The 24,175-nt window shown below is 37.4% G+C and overlaps 1 protein-coding gene and 1 long non-coding RNA gene across 5 annotated transcripts in view; one reads left to right on the top strand and one right to left on the bottom strand.

The window, feature by feature from the left end:
• The window catches only part of klf8 (Kruppel like factor 8), a 79,700-nt gene that overhangs the window by 7,099 nt on the left and 48,426 nt on the right, over nt 1–24,175 (bottom strand). For all 4 annotated transcript variants that reach the window (NM_001080003.2, XM_005170274.6, XM_068215909.1 and 1 more), the window contains exons 3-4: nt 16,295–16,757; nt 1,922–2,033 (exon numbers count right to left, since the gene is read on the bottom strand). In NM_001080003.2, coding sequence (NP_001073472.1) covers nt 1,922–2,033; nt 16,295–16,757 — 575 coding nt within the window. The remainder of the gene's footprint in view (nt 1–1,921; nt 2,034–16,294; nt 16,758–24,175) is intronic.
• On the top strand, nt 10,645–16,547 carry LOC141379903 (uncharacterized). The gene is made up of 3 exons (XR_012396869.1): nt 10,645–13,161; nt 13,200–14,991; nt 15,113–16,547. It is a non-coding gene; the product is annotated as an uncharacterized lncRNA (long non-coding RNA).

Here is a 24,175-nt window from a genome sequence, read left to right as displayed (position 1 = left end):
TTACTTTTAGCCCAACACTATATTACATATACAGTATTGCACATTGATATATCTTTCATATCAAGACAAAAATGGGTGTTGTTCAATACACACACACACGTGTGTTTACATATATATATATATATATATATATATATATATATATATATATATATATATATATATATATATACATACAGTTGAAGTCAGAATTATTAGCGCCTCTGTATATTTTTTCCCTAATTTCTGTTTAATGGAGGGAAGATTGTTTCAACACTCTTCTAAGCATAATAGTTTTAAAAACTTATTTCTAATAACAGATTTATTTTATCTTTGCCATGATGACAGTAAATAATATTTTACTTGATATTTTTTAAGACAATAAGGCAAGTTATTGTATAATGATGGTTTGTTCTGTAGACTATCGAAAAAAAATAGCTTAAAGGGGCTAATAATTTTGTCTCAAAAATGGTTTTTAAAAAATTTATAACTGCTTTTATTCTAGCCAAAATAAAACAAATAAGACTTTTTCCAGAAGAAAAAAATATTATCAGGCATACTGTGAAATTGTCATTGCTCTGTTAAACATCATTTGGGAAATATTCAAAAAATCAAAATCAAAAGGGGGCTAATAATTCTGACTTCAACTGTGTGTGTGTGTGTGTGTGTGTGTGTGTGTGTGTGTGTGTGTGTGTGTGTGTGTGTGTGTATATGTATATATATATATATATATATATATATATATATGTATATATATATATATATATATATATATATATATATATATATATATATATATATATATATATATATTTATTTATTTATATATATTTATTTATATATTTATTTATATATATATATATGTATGTGTGTGTGTGTGTGTGTGTGTGTGTGTGTGTATATGTATGTATGTATATATATATATATACATACATACATACGTACACATACATACATACACATATACATACATGCATACATACATACATACATATATATATATATATATATATGCGTGTGTGTGTGTGTGTATAAACACACACACACACACTATAAACTCATACGGAATTATATTCTACCTCTCTGTTCTGTGATTTCCGCTGATTTCATAAAGTAAAATCAATATTAATAGAACCAAACAGTAGCCGCTAATGGTTATGCATGCATGTTATAACCTGGCATTATGAAAATGCTACTTAAAATGATTCTGGGCCATCACAGAATTATGACTAATATATGCAAATACTGTAGCACCATGACACTGTGACTCACGACCCTCACGCGAGAGCCTCATGTGTCCACCAGGGGGCGCTGACGAGCAAATCTGTATGTGTATCTAAATTCCATACAGCTGGAGAGCTTCCAGTTCAATGCCGATCCCTCTCCCAATCCCCCTCCCCCTGTCATGTTTTTTCTTTCTCCTCCTTTCCTTCCTCTTTCTTTCTCCTTCTCAACCTCTTCCTTTCCCCTCCCTCACTGTAAACCAGTTCACTCCCTTTCCCCTCATTCTCCCAACTCATTTCCATAGAATTTTTCCCTCTTCCAACAATCATCTGCCCGCATGTTCGAACAATTCTACACGAAAGACCCTCTTGATCTTCATTCTGCTGACTGCCCAGCCACTTCTGTCTGTCCTTCTTTGCATTTTACTCTGTGTTTCAAAGGTGTGACGACATTGCAAGTTATGTAACATTGTTTACACCCAGTTTGGAGAGAACCCTGCCCAGCAACTCACACACACACACACAACAGAAGAGGATGCATCCAGCTTGTAATCAAGGCAAAGAAGAGCCACGGGCCTCCAGTGTGCTGAAGGTTATGTAATCGTCCAGAGAAGTGGTGCAGTGATGCCATTAGACCAGGATGCCAGTTACCCTGCCATATATATTTCTAGATGAAAGCATGGAGATAGATGTATATGCAGATGCCGTTTCTCCCTCACCTAGGTTCCATCCCTTGCGTGCTAAAAGAGGCCGATCCAGACTCTGTGCCGCTCTCAGCATCACTTTCAGACTGATACTCCACTGGAGAGGTGGAGCCCGGCTTTATGCGCACTGAAAACACACACAAGAGAAGAAAAATAAGAGATTAGACTTAAATGCTGATTTGTATTTCAATAATGAGTTGAATATAATAATAACATATAAACATAAATATAAGGAAAACAAATGGCAACAATTTACTTAAAGAAGTAACGTCACGAATAAGAAAGAGATTTTATGCATGCTTATAACAACTGTCATTTAGTGTCATAAGTTCAGTTATGTTGTTTTAAATGCAAACGTGAGATGTCTTTGTCATTGACATTATAAGACAACAGAACCTGACCGCCTCTTTTTCATGACAACTTGACATTACCAAGACAACTTAACTTGTACTAAATCTGTTATAAACATTTCATGAGGAGTTTATAACTGTGTCATGAATATTATAACAGGGTCCTTCGTATTTTTCTGGACCTCAACTACAGTGGAACAATTGAATTTATCATGAAAATGTTTTTTACGACAAGTTGTATGTTGTCTTGGTAATGTCAAGCTGTCCTAAAGACATCTCAAACAATCTCTCATTTCCCTTTGACATAACAGAGCGAATGACTTGTTGTCATAAACATGCATGAAATCTGCTTCATATATATGACTTGTGTCACGTCATGATTATAAAGTTGTCATGACAGTCTTATGAACACCTATGATTGCAGTAACTGGCCTTAACAAGAATTTTTTAAAGTTAGTTACCAAAAATACATTTCTTAGTTTTGTCCAGTTTAAAAATAAATAAAATCTCTACAGGCATAATAATTAAAAAACTAATAATAAATACTACAATTAATTAGAAAAATAAAAAATAAGCTACTCAAACTTAAATATATATATTTGCAACCAAGTATTAAAAAGTAAAAGTTTGATTTATAAGTATTCTGTCCAATTACTTTTGGTCCCTTAACAAGTAGGAGGCACAAATGCAAACTGTTGTAATTCCTACATCGTTCACCTGAGGCTTAACTAGGTTAATTAGGTTAACTAGGCAGATTAGTAGTTAGGCAAGTTATTGTATAATGATGTTTTTTTCTGTTGACAGTCAAACATAAACTAGTTCATAAAAACTTAAAAACTGTTTTTATTCTTGTCGAATTAAGACAAATAAGACTTTCTCCAGAAGAAAAAAATATTATTAGACATACTGAGAAAATTTCCTTACTCTGTTAAACATAATTTGTGAAATATTTAAAAAAGAAAAAAAATTCAAAAGTGGGCTAATAATTCTGACTTCTACTCTGTGTGTGTGTGTGTGTGTGTGTGTAAGTACTATATATAGTACAAGTATATATATAGTACCGCAAAATACTATCTATATATCTATATCTTTATTTCTGTATCTATACATATGTTTATATCTAAATTTACTGTGGTTGTGTGTGTATATATGCATACAATCACACATACACACACGCGCATGCATACATACATGCATACATGCATACATACATACATCCATCCATACATACATACAACAGTTTTGTCTGGTTCTTAAATCTGCAAATAACACACACTCTAAATATACAATACAGAGATATATTATGACACACAGGCATTTATAGCTCTGTCCTCTTTTAAAAAGAGAGCTGGAAAAATTTGAATTTAAAGTGACACAAATGCACAATTAAGATCAAAGCCTAAAAGGAGCCTAAAAGAGTTATAAAAAATTATCCATGAAATATTTTGAGCTGAATTTTAACATACACACTCAATGGACATCAGAGACTTATTTTACATCTTGTGAAAAGTGATATAATAGGTCCCCTTTAAAATTCGAATTTTTAGATTTCCAACAAGGTCTCATTTGAACCCGGCTATATATGTATATACTGTTCGGTTCACACGTTGCGTTTGTTTAAAAAAGCCTCCCACTTAAATGAGGTGTGAGTGGAACACTGGAGCCATTTCTCAAATAAGCCATTAAATCAAGACCAGAACAGCCTTCCTGCCTACAATTTAATTCAAACAACATCACTTCCAGGACCTAATATGATTCAGACCATTATTTTAAATTTGTGAGAAGCTTTCTTTGTGTTTTTTGGCAAGCACACAGTTCTCGACTCCACAGGACAAAGAAAAGAGGAGGGGGGGGGGGGAGGAAGAAATAAGCTAAATTTATGTTCCATATTGACATATAGGCAAGGTGTGGCCAGTTTGAGTTCTGGGCTGATATCTCCTGACGTGACCTTTAACCCAAGCCGTTGCAGATGATTTGGAGATGCCAAAGAGTATTAAGATTATCTGCTAAATGAAAGGGGGAAGGGTGCCGTCCATTCACTAAATGTCCTCTCCCCCCACCACAACTGCCTCACATTATTTAGTAGAGAAAAACACATCAATAAACTCCAAAATTGCATTCTTATGCACTATTCTGTGTCATTTTGTAGCATAAATAGTGTAAGTAGCTCATTCACTCTGAATACTTTAAAAAGAATAAGTGCACTTTGAATACCGCATGACGTAATTATTCAACCGATAACAAAAGAAGTGTGGAATGTTCATGCACTCAACGGTCGCAGCTTTTTCACATAGCAAATGAGGAGGAGTTATTAGGCTCTGAGGTTGAACTACTTTTTCATTTCGGATAGTGTAATTAAAATTTTCTTATGCCACCACCTGGTGGTGACTGGGGTTGTACTATTTGGTAACTTGCCAATTTATTTTACAAAAGCGTTAACTGTTAAACGTCGACTGGGGAATGGTTTGAAGATGACACTAAATTCTAAAGTGCATAATCTATACACTACCTGACAAGAGTCTTGTCACCTTTAAGAAATAAAGCAAATAATAACTTGACTTCTAGTTTAACATTTGGTCTCAGAAGTGGCTTATATGAAAGGCAAAGGCCTCTAGATTACACGTATTTTACTAAAATAAAATATGATCATGCCTTGATTATTAATTAATTAGGATGGTAAGGTCTGTGTTTGTCTAGACAAAAGTCTTGTCAGTTAACAGAAATAATATACAGTATAGAATATAAAGTCATGGTGCAGCGGAAAAAGTATTAATAATGTGTGCGACTCCCATGAACTTGGACGACTGCATCCATTCATCTCTGCAATGGCTCAAATAACTTATTAATAAAGTCGTCTGAAAAAACAAACAAAGCGTTCTTGCAGGACTCCCAGAGTTCATCAAGATTCTTTGGATTCATCTTCAATGCCTCCTCTATTTCACCTCAGACATGCTTAATAATGTTTATTATCCGGTGACTGGGCTGGCCAATCCTGGAGCACCTTGAATTCTTTGCTTTCAGGAACTTTGATGTGGAGGCTGAAGTATGAAAAGGAGCGGTATCCTACTCAAGAATTTGACCCCTCCTGTGGTTTATAATGTAATGGGCAGCAAAGATAAGATGTCTTGATACATCAAGCTATTGATGTTGCCATCCACTCTGCAGATCTCTCGCATGCCCCCAAACTGAAGTTAACCCCAAATCATAATCTTTTCTTCATTAAACTTGACTGATTTCCATGAGAATCTTGGGACCATGTGGGTTGCAATAGGTCTTCTGCAGTATTTGTGCTGATTGGGATGCAGTTCAACAGATGATTCATTGGAAAATTCTGCCTTCTGCCACTTTTCAAATGATTAACTAGAAGTCAAGTGATTATTTGTTTCTCTTACAACTGGGAGCGACAACAAGACTTTGTCAGGTAGTATAGTGTGTCATTTGGGATGCAACAATTTTCTTGTTTCCACGTGCTATTAACATATATTTTCAATAGCTGTATTTCCACTCAAAGTTTGACAATGGCATTTTGGTACAATGCAGAAAAGTTTTTTTTTTAAATGCATCCCATAACTTTTACATTTGCGCAGCAGAAATGTGAGCAAGTTGGGAAAATGCACAGCTGTAAACATTTTTGCAGCGCATTATTTATTTTTTCAGTCGGTTGCTATGATACTGAGAATTTCGCATGGTACCATTGCAGGTTTAAAGTCAATGACTTAAAAACAAAACTATGATCTCTCGGTGTTGAACATTAAGGCCATACTCACACTAGGTACAGTTGCCTCGAACCGGGCCAAAGCACGCTTGTCCCCCCTCCTGTCTCCCCCGACGGCCCGCACTCACACCACAATCGGGCCTAGACACGCTTACGTCATCGCTGCTGCGCTGTTCAGTGAGAAGCGCTCTCTCACTCAGCAGCACAGTGGAGATTTCTCTAGCTATATCGTTTAAGTTGTTTGTTATGCAGTGACATGCAGTCAAATATTTCGCCAAACAGTCCTTAGGCATGCGGTAACACGCAGTCAGATATTTCGCCGAACAGATCCGCCACTTTTGGCGCTCATAAACAATCATGAAGCCCTCGTGCTGCAGCAATAAGGAGGTTTGGTAAAGGTGCGCAGCTGTCGTGCAGTAAGGAGTTTGCATTCACTGAACAGTAAGAATGATGAATAAATCCATATGATACAGTCCCTTAAAAGTCACGTCTCGCTTTCAGTTTCGGGCGTTTTGCACTCACACTACAAACATACCGCGCCAAAGCCCAAGTGAACCGCACTCTGGCCCACCTATTCCAACCGAGCCAGGGCCGGCTAAATGAGCCGTGCTTGAGCCCGATTCAGCGCACTCACACTTCTTAAACGTGTGAGTAGGCCCTAAATGCCCGCTCAGCACCTCACTAGACAGCAGGCACTCCAAAAAACACGTCACTACCAATGCGACAACAACAGCGCAGTGGACACGCATTTAGTTTGAGGCTGTTTAAACGCATTTAGCCAAATAAACATTTACACCACAAAACTGAAGAATGCACAGATTTAAACATATTTTTAGTATAAGAAACGTAATTAGATTGAGTCTCTTTAGCAAATATATCATTACAAGGGATACGTTTTCAAAATAGAAGTCAGACCAGCAGTTTACTTTAGACTTATTTTACTGTAGAATTTTTTCAAAATCACTTAAGCAACATTCAAAGATTTTACAATGATATCATAATTTTATTTATTAATATAATAATGTTGATTATTATTCTGGTATTTATTAAGATTATGAACATGAATTGAGATGACAGAAAACAACAACTGACAGTTAAGAGAACATTTAAACAAAGTTTTAATCTGAATGGCATGTCTGGCACGCCATGCAACTTTAACATGTCCTTTAAAATTTAAGAATTTAACTAGAAGATGGACAGAATGTACTTTTCTGTGTATTTTTGTTAATGCATTCACACCACATGAGCATCTACATCAAGAAACCAATCCAAAGGAATTTGTTTTCTACTAGCTGTGGAAGTAGTCAAAAGTGGGCAAGCTCAAAAAGTTCTAGACCCTGTTTACACCTGGAGTTAGTGTCATTTAATCAACAAAAACGCATCTAAATACCAAATGTAAACAGGGTCCTAAATATCTTATATCTTCAGCCCTATTTGTTCCACATTACGAAAAGACAAAAAAATCCCTTATAGAGAAAAAACAAGTTCAGCCTGGAGAAAACATGGGCCTGTTCAAGAAAGCATGCCGAATTCTCCACCTTGGTAGTTTTCCCATAAATTGAATCCAAAAGAAACTGATCTACTTTATGGTCGCTTTGAAGATGGTCCCCACCCAAATAACACAATTCACTGACCTTCATAATATGTTCATTACATTTAACTAGGCTTTGCAGAGCTGCATACAAAGTTAATAAGCCAAAAGGAGCCAAGCAAAACACGTCCCTCACTTCAGACTTCGGGGTGGCATCAGTGTGTTAAACAAGCATTAGCGTTGTTCCACTGGGATATATGGGTGGGGTTCTCTCATTAAAAAACATTCAGCAAATTTCATTCAGCATTTTTTTTTGGTGCGTTTTAATGCTCTTATTACGGTCCAAAACCTGCATGGTGTCTTAAGGGGGAGCTTGAAAGTCAGGAGGTGAGAATAAGGGCAATGGAAATTAATAAAAAACAAGGTGGATTGAACCATTTCTCTCATGGGACTCCCCTACACTTCAAGCGAAATTGAAGAATTGATGTGACGTAATTTCAAACAAAATCAGGCCAAAACAAAGCTGGTTTCAGGAGATCAAAGCAGCTTGTCCAATCACACTTTCTATTCACTATATTACTCACGACGTCTGTTTAAATGGCCCTTCTTCCTTTTTTACACTTGAACAACTAAAATAATGGTTACATTTAATTACTTATTATTGTAATAAAATTACGTTGTCGCTGCTGTAAAAAGTATCTTATGAAATTCAAAATAGTCACATCAAGCAACTCTAAAGACCCATTCACACTGGGACACTCACATTTTTCATCGATGTTTAATGTGTCGTGACTAAATAAAGGCCACCACTGTGATTGTGCAAACAAACACATAAAATGGCAGGCAGGCATTGAAGCACCTCATCAAAACCTTCTCCACCAATCAGACGAAGCTCCTAATGTTATAGTAAACACCACTTGGAGGCACACCAAGCATAAAACAGTTGAGGTGATCCCAGTTTCACTTTCATTCAATGAAGTAGAAGACGCAAAATGCAAGAGCACAAGGACTGCTTCTCAATTCCAAGAACACTAAGAACGAACTTGCGTTCTTGTGAACAGCAGTCTTGCCTAACTTAGTTAACTGTGAAAGATTGAACTCTGTAGACCGCGATGGTCACATGACCTTCAAAAATTTTTATTCATTCATTCATTAGCCCCTTTCACACAGTGATACCGGTAAATATCCGGAAAATTTCTGGAACTACTTTACTGGTATATTCAAAAAAGCGCTGTTCACACAGTCGAGGACGTTACGGAATTTTTCCGGAAAAGAGCATTCACACATCCATCGCAAAATGCCGGTAAATTCTGACATCATTAACCAGAAATGACCTCTAAACAGCTGCGCTTGTGTTTGTAAACATTTGACTACATTACAAACTCTTCCGATGGATCAGTATTGAGTACAACTCTAATGAAAACATAGAAAAACACTTTCGCATGTCGAGATGTTCATGATATGTGTGTGTGCTGGCGCTATGGGCGCTCACGGGCACATGCAAAGCTTGAAGGTAAACAAACAACGGATTATCATAAACATTTTATCGATAATTATTAGGGATGTAACGGTATCAGAATTTCACGGTACGGTAATACCTCGGTATGAATGTCACGGTACGGTATTTATTCAATCATTTACAGGAAAAAACAAAACTTATGAAAATACTCCAAAAAAGTGCCAAAAGTGTCAATGACATACAAATTAGCCATCTATCTGTAAGCTTTGAAACAGGAACTTCAATTTTAATAACAAAAAAATATTAAACCTTGTAAAAAAATTAAGTTTCAATTTAGTAGTGTTGAAAACTCATCACATTCAACATTTAATCACTCACTCACTTAGATAGAGATGGCTTTAAAGGAAAATTAGAATATAAATATAATCTGGTAAAAGCTGGTATCTCTGGGTATTTACAATGTCCCCTGCAACAGAAAAAAACCCTCTCATTTGGGACTGAGGTTTCAGGGACAACAGAGATATAACTTGGCCCAGGTTGACAGCAGTGGGTAACGTTGTGCATTGTCTTTCCCCCACTTGAGAGGACAAACCATGAGTGAGATAGAGATCTCATGTCTGCATCAATCTGAACAGTGTGCTGTGTTTCTGCAGTCCCCATGACTGATTATTAGTCGTATTCCCCAACTTGCAGGCACGTGCACACACAGTGCTCAACCTGTGCAGTGCACATGCCCTTTTTAGTCTTGGATAGAAAGTTCCCTTCCAAAATGATCAAAAGTGCCCCCGCGACGCGACATACCCTCCGTCCCCGCTTTACAGTACGCGCGCGACAACACAGCTGATAAGAACTCGCGACAACACCGCTATTCAGTACGCGCGCGACAACACAGCTGATAAGAACTCGCGCGACAACACCGCTATTCAGTACACGCGCGACAACACAGCTGATAAGAACTCGCGCGACAACACCGCTATTCAGTACGCCCGCGGCGACAACACCCGCTTTAAGGTTTTCCAGCTCTTTTTGATCCCCGCTTCTAGCAGCACACTCCATTTCCGCATTACTGGATCAGTAGCTACAACAGACCGCAAGGGATTATGGCCAAGCCTGGGCTGATGGGAATTGCAGTTTCCGGTACCTCCCGTTCGCTTCATTCGCCTGAGCAAATTTTCTCAGAAGAACTATAGTTTTACCGAGTCATCCGACTACGGTAATATCGAAAAAAATTAATATTGCGGTATGACGGTATTTACAATACCGTTACATCCCTAATAATTATTTACACAGCATTAAGAAGGAACATAGAAACATTATCTGACTAACATCTAGCAGCTAAAGGTGTCTGGAAAAAATATTCAAAGGCTTTTATTCTCATAAACCGCGCGCACATGAATGCGTCTGACTGTTCTGATTGGCTAAAGCAGGTGTTTCACGTCAGCCCGTTCTAGACGTGGACGCGCTTATTACGGCAATCTTCCTTGTGCATTCACACAGCGCAGCATTCCGGCAAATTACCGGTAATGTAACAACTTCTCTTTCCGGAAAATAGCCAGAACAAATTTACCGGTATTTTCAAAAAGGGCCTGTTCACACATACAACCTTTCCGGAAAATTGCCGGTAATTTTCCGGAAAGGTCTGTATGTGTGAAAGGGGCTATTGTCTTGTCGGCTTAGTCCCTTAGTAAATATCAGGTTCATTTCTTCTGTTCAGTTCGTCAAAGTCATTAACTTACAAGTCAACACACCAACACTGGAATAAAAAACTAATGTGTAATTCTAATTGATTTAGCTCTGACACTATGTTTAACTATATGAAGTGCTGTAGAAAGGGGCACACAGCTAGTCCAAAAGTTGAATAAACGATATTACTGCTGCTAGTTGACTACTGCGACAAATAAATGTTTTTTGATTTCTATTTATTGATTAGTGCATTTATATCTTGATTTTACAGAGACTGCATTCATATTTCTCCAAAGATTAGATTTTTCCACCAAAAAAAATTCTGACTAATCTTTCCATGTTTCACCTCTCTTAAAGAGATAATTCACCAAACAATGCAAAAAAAATAAATAAATAAAAAATCCATCATCTTACATGATTTACTCGTTTCTTTTCTCTATTCAATGCAAAAAAGACACTTTGAAAAATGTTGGAAACCATTAGCCCTTATCATTAAACATTAAAAAAAATACTGACAGTCAATGGTTTTCAGTTTTCAACAACACCTCCTGACTTCAAACTCTGGTGTGGCCTTAGTATGTTAAACATGCATTAACGTTTTTCCACTGGAATATTTGGGTGGGGTTCCAACATTCTTCAAAACATCTTTTTTGTGTGTTCAACAGAAGACAGACCCTCATACAGGCTAGAGAGTAAGTGACAACAGTATTTTTATAATTACTTAAGGAGGGTTGAAACATGAAAAGATGATGTTTGAGTAGAAAACTGAACTTCGTAGTCTAAAGATGAAGACAAAAATTATGAACCAAAGTGTTCATAAGTTTAGCAGTTTACTGAAATCCCTAATCCCAAGTATGAGCAACAGGAAAAATTGTTTTAGCAAGACCACTAATAACCAACTCAGGTATTTGTGGGGAAACTCTGGCTAAAATGGTTGTGTAATTTGTCCTACTTAAAAGTTCAACACCACATCAAGAGCTGATGTTTCTTTCAGTAAAACTCAAAAACCTCAGTAAATTGTTTACTTAGCAATTCCTACGTAACACCTTTTTAGTGAGGGCCAGTAAGATACGCTTCATTATCTTCTTTATTAAATAGTTAAAGCTCGTTTCTGCCTCACCCCATATTCATCTGTTTCTTTTCAATGCATGTTCACGTGTGTGGGAAGAAGCAGCGTCTCTATGCTGATAAATAAACAGCAGTGGCACAAAACTATAGGAGGGTGAGACTGAGGGTGTGACCGTCTAAAGGAAAGGGGCATAGCTACTCAAGTCTGATGATTAGCAGTCCCTTATGAATACTAGAGGTGTCCAAACTCGGTCCTGGAAATCCGGTGTCCTGCAGATTTTAGCTCCAATTTGCCTCAACACACCTGCAAGGATGTTCTTAGAAAGCCTGGTAAGAGCTTGGTTAGCTAGCCCAGGTGTGTCTGATTGGGGATGGAACTAAACTATGCAGGACACCGTTCCTCCAGGACCGATTTTGGCCACTCCTGACTTGGAAGAAAAGACATGATTTAATCTAATTTTTTCAACTTTATGACTACCTATGAACACTTTTACACTTTTTTGGCAGATAAGCTCATTTTACTACTCCCTAAGAGTCAAAAACAGTTGAGATTTACTATTTTTGGTCTGGCTGGAACACTTTTAGCTTAGCATAATTCATTGAATTGGATTAGACCATTAGCATCTCACTCAAAAAAAAATTTTTCACTCTTATGTAGTTATACTGTGTAATAAGGCTGACAGAAAATGATTTAACTACGAGACAAGCTTTCGGATTTAAATAGGAAAATAGACAAAACTGTGTTTGAAGTAAGATGCTAATGGTCTTATCTGATATAATGATTTAGGATATCCTAAATTTGATCTCAGACCCAGAGATCAGCTGAATGTAATAAAAAAACAGTAAAACCCAACTGTTTAACTTCAGGTGATTTGTAAAATGAGCATATTTTTAAAAAAGTCGAGTTCCCTTAATAATGGGTGTTCCTTAACAAGTCTTTTAGTCATATGAGGAAGAAATAATGGAAAATAATTGCAAAATTAGACTTGGATCTAATGCTCTTATAGTAGCCTGACAAAAGATTAACAAGAGATTAAAACCTTTGGATTGGGACCTGAGAGCTGTCAGAATTAATGGTATAAATAACCCTGTGCATCAAATCATCATTACTCATGTACTCAGTAGGGTTGGGCAATCTCGACCAATTTGGCATCGTATGATGTCTAATAAGAAACATCGCAATGGATAATGGCATCGTTGTCATAGGCGTAGGTGAATTAATTATTTATGAATAATTAATTCATTCATTGATAACAAATGAATGATTTGTAGCCTATCGTTTTTAACTACCTGACACACATGGTTTTTGTTTTACCCATAAACAAATCATTAATAAATAAAGATAAGTTACACACAAATTACCACCAGTCAATCACTTTTTCCGCGGGACTCTGGCATGAATAGGCAGAGTGATCTGTGTCGTTATAATGGCGTCAACAAACTTGGTCAGTAAAAAAGGTGTACGACCAACAGCAACCAACCAACAGTATCTGAAGTTTTCACTAAAATTACTAAGTACAAGTGTAAAAGTGAAAGACTGAAGCAGTGTACTGACGCTGTGACACGTTACCTAATAGATTCAAAAGACAGAAGAGTCGTTAGATAGATACAAGTTTAATTAAATATCAAGTTTAACAACTATAGTGAGACGTGATCCTTAATAAATTGTCCGACGTGCACTGCTCTCTCCCTATTAATTATGCCTGCCTGTTTAGATGTTGGCTGTTTATTAGTACTTGTATAGTACATATAGTACATCTAATACTTAAACTATTACCTTTATAACTTAATAATAAGCTGCGAATTAGAAGTATAGTGAGGCAAAAGTCTTAGTTAATGGTTTATTGATGATGAGAACTGACCCTAACTGACTACTGAATTGTTATTAGATAAATAAATTTTATTGAATTTTTTAATATTCTTTACTACAATAATTGATGAATCAACAAATCAGAAATAAAACCCGTAGCTCACATCTACACACAAATTTGCTCAGATTAGTTAGCATCTACAGTCAAGCTTTTACACCAAATTAATGTAAGCTTACGCACATAGTGTCACTGAAATGAATGAGCGAGCCAAACGTTATGATGAGTGCTCTAAACTATACATTTAGAATTTTATGTTGTTGCACATGTATTATGTTGTATAAGCGTATTCTACTTTTGTTCTGTTTTTTAAGGTTGCTAGTCAGAGAACAACTGACATTATACAGTGTGAAACACTGAAATAAAGGGATAGTTTACACAAAAATGAAATCTGTCATTTACGCATTCATCACTTGTTCAAAACCTATTTGAGTTTTATTCTTCTGTTGAACACAAAATAAGTTATTTTGAAGATTTCTGGTTTAAGACTTTTACAGAAAAAAAAAATATTTGTTAAATAACAGTTTTTGTGATTCACATGTGTTCTCCATTTACTTACAGTTGTGAATTGCATTATGGGACCTTGATCTCTGCTCTGTTGAATTTTATTGTTGAAAATAAAACTCTGTTTAACAAAACGACTTTTATTGACATTTTAGTAGTTTGAAATATAATAATGTATATAAAAAATAATATATAGAGAAAACCTAGTACTATAATATATCACTTTAAAGTATTAATAAAAATCCCTTTTTTGAACTTTTCATGGTTAACAGTTGTTAGAAGAAAAATCAAGGTACCATAACACAATTCAAAAGCATAAAAAATTGGGGGGGAATCACAAAATATGTAAAACTGCTAATTGTTTTACAGTGTACATAAAGTTTGCGCAATAAATCGTTCAGTTTCGATAACGCAATGTGTGCATCTGCAATAGTCACATCACATAGATCTGCAATGCTGAATTGAAACTGCAGTGTAATTTTTACATTTACATATACAGTACAAAACAAAAAAGCAATCACTGTTTGTTTCATTTTTATCTTTGCTTCAGTGCATTTATTTATGCTTATAATTTGTTTACTACATGATATGTAGTATCATCAACTCAAATTAATATATTTGGTAAAACTTTAAGGACCAATTCTCACTATAACTTAGTTGCTAGGTTATTGAGATATTGATTGCTTATTAGTACTTATAAAGCACATATTCTCTGTGATCTTATTCTAAATCCCTAATCCTACCCAATAGCTAAACTACCTTAATAAAGAGCAAATTAGGAGTTTATTGAAGCAAAAGTCATAATGGTTTGCTAAAGGCTGATTTATACTTCTGCCTCAAACACACGCATCGGCGTCGCTGATGTGCACCTCTCAAAACATGTAACTACACGTCGCAACGACGCGTAGTGCAAGCTCTGTGATTGGTCGGCTTGGTAGCGCTGACAAGTCTGGGCGGGACCGAGAACCGAGCGAATGGCGCGAGCCCGATGGAGCGATAGTTTACAAGTGTGGAGTCCCGTGAAGGAGCTCCGGAAGGAAAGTTTTGTTTTGTGTTTACCTCATAGTTAAAGTTGTTGCACGTCCGCCGGTTCCGCGAGTTTGAGCCACTTGTACATCCCGGAAGTGTTCAGGAAAAGCAAAACATAGGTGAAGAAACTCGACACAGAGGAGCATTAACACCTTACTGCCAACTAGCTTTTTTTGAAGTGTTAATGCAGACCAACAGAGACAGCGTGCAGAAGTACAAATGCACGCGCGTTGCATGCGCCGTGGGTTACGCCGGTCACTGACGCAGAAGTATAAACCAGGCTTAAGGGCCTACTCACACTATGCTATCCGTACCGTGCACAGGCCCATTTCCCGGATGATTTGAGAAGTGTGAGTGCGCTGAATCGGGCTCAGGCACGAGCGTGGTTCACTTGGGCTTTATAGCGGTAGGCTTTTGTGTGAGTGCAAAACGCGCCAAAGCCTGAAACTGAAAGCGAGACGTGACTTTTAAGGGGCTGTTTCATATGGATTTATTAATCATTCTTACTGTTCAGTGAACGCAAACTGCTATAGTTTATTAGTAAACCTCCTAATTCCTGCAGCACGAGGGCTTCATGACTGTTTATGAGCGTCAAATGTGGCTGATCTGTTCGGCAAAATATCTGACTGCGTGTCACCGCATCCCTAAGGACTAAAGCGATATAACTAGAGAAATCTCTACTGTGCTGAGCGAGAGCGCTTGCTGAACAGTGCAGCATCGATGACATAAGCGTGCCCAGGCCCGATTGTAATGTGAGTGCAGGTCGTCGGGGAAGATGGGAGGGGGACAAGCGTGCTTTGGCCCAGTTCAAGGCAACTGTACATAGTGTGAGTACGCCCTAAGAGTGAGAAATGAACCTTAAAATGAAGTGTACCCAAAACGCTTTTCAAATAGTGCTATTCAGTCATTTGCTGGATCTGTATAAATACTATATATCACAATATATATGGCCGACATTTTTTTATATTTAAATTCATTTTATTTGCTAATGTTGTGTTTTAAGAACCAGCACTTTTGAAACATCTTCTTTTGTGTTCAACAGAAGAATGAAACTGAACGAAATGGAAAAGAATGAACGGTTTAAAACCACATGAGAGAGAGTAAATGGTGAGGTAATTTTCATTTTGAAAACAGCATGATAAAGTGAGACTAACTAGTGCAATGGGTCACATCCATCTCACCTGATCCCTCCGACCGGCCGTCGCTCCCGATGAGTGGGACGGTGATGGCAGCGGTGGCCATGCCGTCTGTGGGAACGGTTGTGTAGACCACTGGTAAAGACTGCACAACCACAGGGATGGTTTGCAGCTGGCCTAGTTTACTTGGCATGTTGACGGAGGGTATGGTGTGGATGACGTGCAGGATCTGCTGACCTCCGACCCCTTGCGTGGACGCCAATATAGAGCCCTGCGACAGCACCGCCGGGATGGTGGCACTCGCCGTGATGTTCTGGGGAGGCAGGTTTGCAGGGGTGGAGGTCGCGGTGGCTATAGGAAGCGATGGACGGGGCTTGTTGAGCGACAGGTCCACGGGTTCGGTCTGGTCGGCATCGCTGTGTTGGGTGCTGATGATGCAGAGCGGTGGAGGCGAGGACTTGATTTTGAGGTCTGTGGGCTCAAGGCAATCGTCTAGCGGCTCTTGCTTCTGTGGAGGCACAAAAATAGAAGAGAACTGAGAAGAAAAAGAGGCTATGAGGGAGATAAGGAAGGACTGTGGACGAGCAAACGAAGCGAGGAAAGAGATTAGGAAGGACAGAAAGGAAAGGGAGGGTATGGAGCGCTCTCGCTCAGCTGTGCGGCAGCTCCACAAAAACACAGGAACAATGGCTGGCCAGATCGGGCCTCTACGCTGCAGAGAAGGAGGCCTGGACCTGGCGTGAATCCAACTCAACACAGCCAAGCCCAGTCACACAAATTTATACACACACAAGCTCAACACAGAGATGTGTGTGTGTGTGTGTGTGTGTGTGTGTGTGTGTATTTGTGTGTATTTGTAAGCTACACCCATTAAATTCCCCCTGCACTGAGACATATAGTTAAACCAAAACACTTTACTTGAATCAGACCTGTATGATGATATTTTGTTGAACACTAAAGACGATTTATTTCAAAGTAAGCCTATAACCGGTAACCATTAGCCATGTTTCCATCCATTTCTTTTTATGCACATTTTGGATATGGAAATGGCAAGATGCACATACATTTTGAAAAAGTGCACCGCACGCAGGTCACTCATGCATTCCATTCACCTAACTGCATGCAACAGTTCACCACAAAAAAGTGAAAAACCTATTTGAGAATATCAATAAAAGTAATACCCACAAAAGAAGGTAATTTTAAAAATGCTGAAGGCTGGTACCAATTGAATTGCATGGTATTTTGTTTTCTTACAAGAAAGAAAGAAAGAAAGAAAGAAAGAAAGAAAGAAAGAAAGAAAGAAAGAAACAATGAAAGAAAGAACCAACGAAAGAAAGAACTAACAAATGGAAGCAACAAAATAAAGAATCAATGAAGAACCAACACAAGAAAGAAGGAACAAAAAAATAGAACCTACAAATAGAACCAATGAAAAAAGAAAGAACCAACAAAAAGAACCAACAAAAGAAAGAATCAGCAAATACAATCAACAAAAAAAGAACCAACAAAAAGAACCAACAAAAGAAAAAATGAAAAAGAAACAACAAAAGAAAGAAAAAACTATGAAAGAAAGAACCAGCGAAAAAAAAAGGAACCAACAAAGGAAAGAACCAACAAAAAAGAACCAAGGAAAAAAGAAAGAATCAATTATTCATTCATTTTCTTGCAGGCTTAGTCCCTTTATTAATCCGGGGTCGCCACAGCAGAATGAACCACCAACTTATCCAGCAAGTTTTTTCGCAGCGGATGCCCTTCCAGCTGCAGCCCATCTCTGGGAAACATCCACACACACATTCACACAAACACTCATACACTACGGACAATTTAGCCTACCCAATTCACCTGTACCGCATGTCTTTGGACTGTGGGGGAAACCGGAGCACCCAGAGGAAACCCACGCTAAGGCAGGGAGAACATGCAAACTCCACACAGAAACACCAACTGAGACGAGGTTTGAACCAGCGACCCAGCGACATTCTTGCTGTGAGGCGACAGCACTACCTACTGCGCCACTGCCTCACCCAAGAATCAATTAAAGAAAAAAAAGAAACAAAAAGGACAAATGAAAGAAAGAAAAAAACAACAAAAGAAAGAACCAACAAAAGAAAGAACCAAAGGAAAAAGAAAGAAAGAAAGAAAGAAAGAAAGAAAGAAAGAAAGAAAGAAAGAACCAACAACAAAAAAAATCAACAAAAGAAAGAAAGAACCAACAAAAGAAAGAAAGAACCCATGAAAGAAAGAAGGAACCAACAAATAGAAACAATAAAAGAAAAAAAGAATCAACAAAAAAGAAACAACAAAATGGAAGGAAGCAAACAACTAAAAAAACAAGAAAACTAAGAAAACCTTAAAGTTTTAAAACCACATGAGGAAGAATAAATGAGCCAAATTTTCATTTTTGAGTGAACTACCCCCTTAAATATTCCAAGCCAGTTTAAAGCATTTAGTAGCGAAATATTCAAACATTTGCGGCGTTAACAAAACTACTTTTGGATTAATCAATTACATCTTTTGAGAGAGTTTCGTCAACATATTTAAAAAACAAATTTACTCAAAGCCTACTCAAAATTAGGTACAAACTACAATTTTTTTTCAATACTCCAACACAAGTATTAGCAGAAACAATAATAAACAGTCATATCTCTTTTAAATCATTACATTTCTAGTCAATTCGTTGAAATGTAAGTCTTTAAGTTTGAAGCATTCACACAAAATGATAAGGACTTAAATGACAAAAATCACAGAACAACAAATTCTCATGACATCTAACAAACAACAAACAAAAAGAAAGAAAAACTGAAGACAGGTACAGACAGAGGTTGTGTAACTGAAGGAAACAGCTGAGAGAAAACCAGAGCGAGTGGGCCGGGGTGGGAGCCAAACACACACAGAATAAGGGGAGAGTGGGTGGGAAAGGCCTCCGGTTGTCATGGAAACTGGGAGGTATATCAGCTGACTCATTTTCGCTCTCTCTCTCTCGATCCCACCCACATCTCGCTTTGGCTCTCTATGGTTCTCCACCCTGCCACCTCATTCTCTCTGCATCCCCACCCTTCAGCTGCTCCACCTTTCTTGCAGTCCTATGTTGTTTTCCACTGCTCGAACCTGAAGAAAAGCACGTAAAGATGTAGTGCCAGAGTCGGAAGGACCACATCAATAAGTGACCCAATTATCGCTAGCGTGCTGTGTGGGATGTTAATTGAGTGTGCTCAATATCTATTAGCAGTTGTAGGAAACGGCTTGCGGTGGAAAGAGCGAGTGTTGCAACAGGAAGCCTTGTGGCTCTCGTTATCAAAACCAGTTGTGTTTGATTTGGCTGTTTTTATGACAACATTTAGATTTGTTGACGTGTTGTTGTATTTTCAATGTCACACCTGACAAAATATGAATGTAATTAGTATCATCATCATTAAAAAAGTAAATGGTTAAACACTTCATAGTCTTCCATGAAGCACTTGTTATATAAACTGCTTTGCTCATTTTTTTTGTCAAATCTTAAAACTGTCCTATGGTTTGACTGACTCAAGATTGGTTTAATAAATTACAGCTCTTATTAATAAAAAAGAAAATTGTAAAATCATTAATAAATACCTGAGGACTCATTTTTACAATTGGCTATTTTAGTTAATCATTCAATTCATATAGGAAATTCATGCATTATGTCAGAGAAAACCATGTCTGCGTCCGAAACTGCATACTTCCATACTATACAGTACGCTTAAATCATTATGCGAGCAGAGTAGTATGTCCAAATTCATAGAATTCGAAAATCAGTATGCGAGAAGTACCCGGATAACTTACTACTTCCGGCGAGATTCTGGAATGCGCATCCCATGCACGCTGCGCTATCCCATAATGCCCGGCGAGAGAATTCATGAATGGAAGTGAAGCGACGTAACTGGCGCAGGTAGGTCACGTGACCATGACAAAATGGTGAATGTAGTATGTCCGAATTCCATTCATACTTTTCACATTCATACTGTATAGAATGTACTTTTCTAACGGCCGAGTAGTACGTTTAAATTTAAATGCAGTACCTACTGAGTAGTAGGCGGTTTCAGACGCAGCCCATATAACCCAGTGTGACACTACACTACCTGACAAAAGTCTCTTCGCCAATCCAAGTTTTAGGAACAACAAATAATAACTTGACTTCTAGTTGATTATTTAGTATCAGAAGTGGCTTATATGATAGGTAAATCCCTCTAGATTACGCTTATTTTACCAAAACAAAAAATGAGCAAGCCTTAATTTTGAGTTATTTAATTAGGACAGTAAGGTCTGACTTTGCTTAGACAAAACTTGACAGAAATTATGTCCAGTGCAGGATACAAAGTCATAGTGCAGTTGAAAACAATTTTTTGTTTTATTACCGTGTTTGACTCCCATGAGCTTGGACGACTGCATCCATACATCTCTGCAAGTACTCAAATAACTTATTAACAAAGTCATCTGGAATGGTAAAGAAAGTGTTCTTGCAGGACTCCCAGAGTTCTATGGAGTAAAACAGCAGATTATAGTGTGTGTGCATACATACACTGACTATGTTCTGAGAGCTGAGAGGCTTATTTGGATTTTCTCAGACATATAAAGATCAGTGTGCAACACACACACACACACACACACACACACACACACACACACACACTCAAACACGCTTTTTGCGGCTAATTCGTACAAGTTAAGTCGTATGAAAATGTACGATTTTAAAAAGGAGGCATGCATCCAACCCGCCCCTAAACCCAACCATCATTGGCTGATGAGCAAATCGTAATAAATTGTACAAATTACATTTTACGTATTTATATGAATTAGCCACTAAATCAAAAAGTTACGAATTGTCATAAGATTGTGTTGTTCCAACAGCACAAAAAGGTAAGTAAGTGAAGAAAAACAAAAGATTCAAACCAGGAACCAAGAAGTCCAGTGATAAACATATGAGTTCAGACAGAACAAGGAACTACTGATGCTAAAGGTTGGCAGCACAGAGAAAACTGCTCCCTGTTTCTCACAGTGTAGAACAAATTGAGTAAGATCGAGAGAGAGAGAGAGAGAGAGAGAGAGAGAGAGAGAGAGGCTGAACTGTTATAAGAGTTTCCGGCGAAAATCCTTCCGTTTAACATTGTTAGGAATGATGGTCTGACAGCACTATGACTCTCCACTGACCTTACCGATGGCCATTAATGGGGAAATTGACCATTAATAATATTCCCAAGTGAGTTCACCAAGTTTGCATTCCACCACAAAGCTTCGTTACAAATTAGATTCAATAATCAACAACAAAAGATTTATATAGACTGGTAAAGAAATATGCATTACAGTCTAAAATTTAACACCGTGAGAAATGGCCTCTGTTACTGAAGTTTTCTGCTTCAATAAAGGATGACTGTGCTGCACTATGCTTATAATTGCTGAGTAAAAATAATGCTGCACCACCAAATAGGGTTGATCTCCTGTATCTAGAGAATTTTTTAAAGATTCTTGTTACCACACCCAGTTGTACGTGCTATTGAACACTTTGTTAAACATTAACATATTGACACAATTCTGCGACTTAATGGGATAGTACACCCAACAATAAATGTACTGTTCATTTACTCACCCTCAAGTTGTTCCATACCTTTATAAGTTTCCTTTTTCCGTTGAACGCAAAACAAGATAATCTGAAAATTTTTTAAAAACATGTAACATTGATTTCCATAGTAAGGAAAACACATACTATGGAAGTCATTAGATACAGCTTTCCAACATTTGTCAAAATTATGACTAGAACCTTTACTAAATATTGCAATCTGAATACAGTTTCACCAAGATGGTTTGAATAGCTCTATTTGATGTTTTTTTTGGGGTATAACAGTATTAAGGTACAGAAATAAAGCAATCACACTGCAAAAAACACTTTTCTTACTTTGTTTTATCTTGTTTCTAGTAGGGCTGCAAAATATATAGTTTCAGCAATACAAGCATTCGAGTCACATCACATGATATGCAATGTTGAGTCTGGATTATAATTGATTGTTTTTTACGTGTGTTTTGAGTTTTTTTGTGACTGTGTGGAATACAAAAGCATTCAGGCCTAAGAAATTGTATCGTTTGTAACTTAACATTTTTTTTAATTTTATCGAACTGTTAATACAATGAAGACAGTTTTATTTTACAGTGGATTATTCAATTACTGTAATAGTGTAATACACTATGGAAGGGGATCCGCTGCATAAAAACGTGCTGGATAAGTTGGCGGTTCATTCCGCTGTGGCGACCGCGGATTAATAAAGGGACTAAGCCGACAAGAAAATGAATGAATGAATGTGCATACCTCAGCCTCCACATGAAAGTTTCTGAAAGAAGCCCATTACTTTAAATGTCACTTTAAGCTGTATAGAAGAGTTATGAAAAATACCTAGTCAAATATTATTTACTGTCATTATTATAAAGATTTTTTTAAAAAATCAGTTAGATTTAATAAAAATTAGAAATTACTCATTAAAACTATTATGTTTAGAAATATGTCGAAAAAATCTTCTCTCCGGTAAAAACAGAAATTGGTGGAAAAAAAACGGGGGCTCATAATTAGGGGGGCTAATAATTCTGACTTTAATTGAATATATCGCAGAAAACAATTTACAGATTTTTCAAAAATCAAGCAACCTTAGTTTCTAGTCCAAATATCTCAATTTTTTAAGCTCAAGTAAAAATATTGTTTTATTTTTATCTTCAAAATAGTTTTTCCTTAAAATAAGCAAATTATCAGCCAGTGGGTTAAGTAGAATAATTTTATTTTCATTCTGAATTGTAGATATTTGGAAAAGAAACTACAACAACTCCAAGTAAGAATTTTTTTTCTTTTTGCATAAATCATTCATTCATTCATTTTCACATGAATTTAGGGGAAACCGGAGCACCCGGAGGAAACCCACGCAAACACAGGGAGAACGCCAACTGAGCCGAGGTTCGAACCAGCGACCCAGCGACCTTCTTGCTGTGAGGCGACAGCACTACCTACTGTGCCACTGCTTCGCCCTTTTTGCATAAATCATTTAAGCAATTAAAAACGATTCTTTCAAACGTCATAATGTTTTTTATGCCCAAATGTTTTGAACTCCCTTAAAATTAGGGTTGGGTACCGATACTCGGTGCCATTATACTTATGCCATTGTACTTTGGAACCAGTATGCACTCGATCAAATCAGCATATGAATTTCGGTGCCTAATTTCGGTGCTGCAACAAGAACGTAAAGCAGGTGGCGCACCAGAAGCGCCGCTCGAATAGTTTAATTTTAAATAACATGCGAATGTGCACGTCTGTTGTGTGATACTATTAACTGTCACTTAAGAAGCATGAAGGGGTGCATTAAAGACACACGTGAGTAAGCTTTGTGTCACACCATCTCTAAATGTTTAGTTCTAAACACCTTTGAGGGGTCAGCGATGTCAGGCATTTGTTATTGTAGCTTATAGAAGGCAAATCGCGCAGTACGGCGCATACGGCGAACGACTCACTTCATCAACATGCATGATCGCGTTCAACTAATTTGCTCATTCTATAGTATATTTATATTTTACAAGCAAGGACTCTGACACACCAACAAGCAGCAGATGCTTTACAAAAGTTGAGTGTAGGGGAGAAACACGTCAAACTTATGAAATGTGAGTGCTCATGGACTCAACTTAAAGGTGAGGAATGGACTATCTGACAGCTTGTGACATCATCTGGCACATTATCCGAGTACGTTTACAAGGACACCAATACTCTGATTTTAATATAATTAAGACACTACTCTGATCAAGAGTCTACCACGTTAACAGTGATTTTTGATTATCTTAAAGGACCACAGACACAAACTGCAGAGGAAACATGTATAGGCTGGTGACGCAATGGCATTACTGATCTATGTGCTATAACATGTAACTGGGAATCATGAATGT

This window comes from Danio rerio, chromosome 21, assembly GCF_049306965.1.
Source record: "Danio rerio strain Tuebingen ecotype United States chromosome 21, GRCz12tu, whole genome shotgun sequence".
In the NCBI taxonomy this organism is placed as follows: Eukaryota; Metazoa; Chordata; class Actinopteri; order Cypriniformes; family Danionidae; genus Danio; species Danio rerio.
Note: the sequence above shows the minus strand (reverse complement) of the source record. Positions and strands in the feature narration are given on the sequence as shown.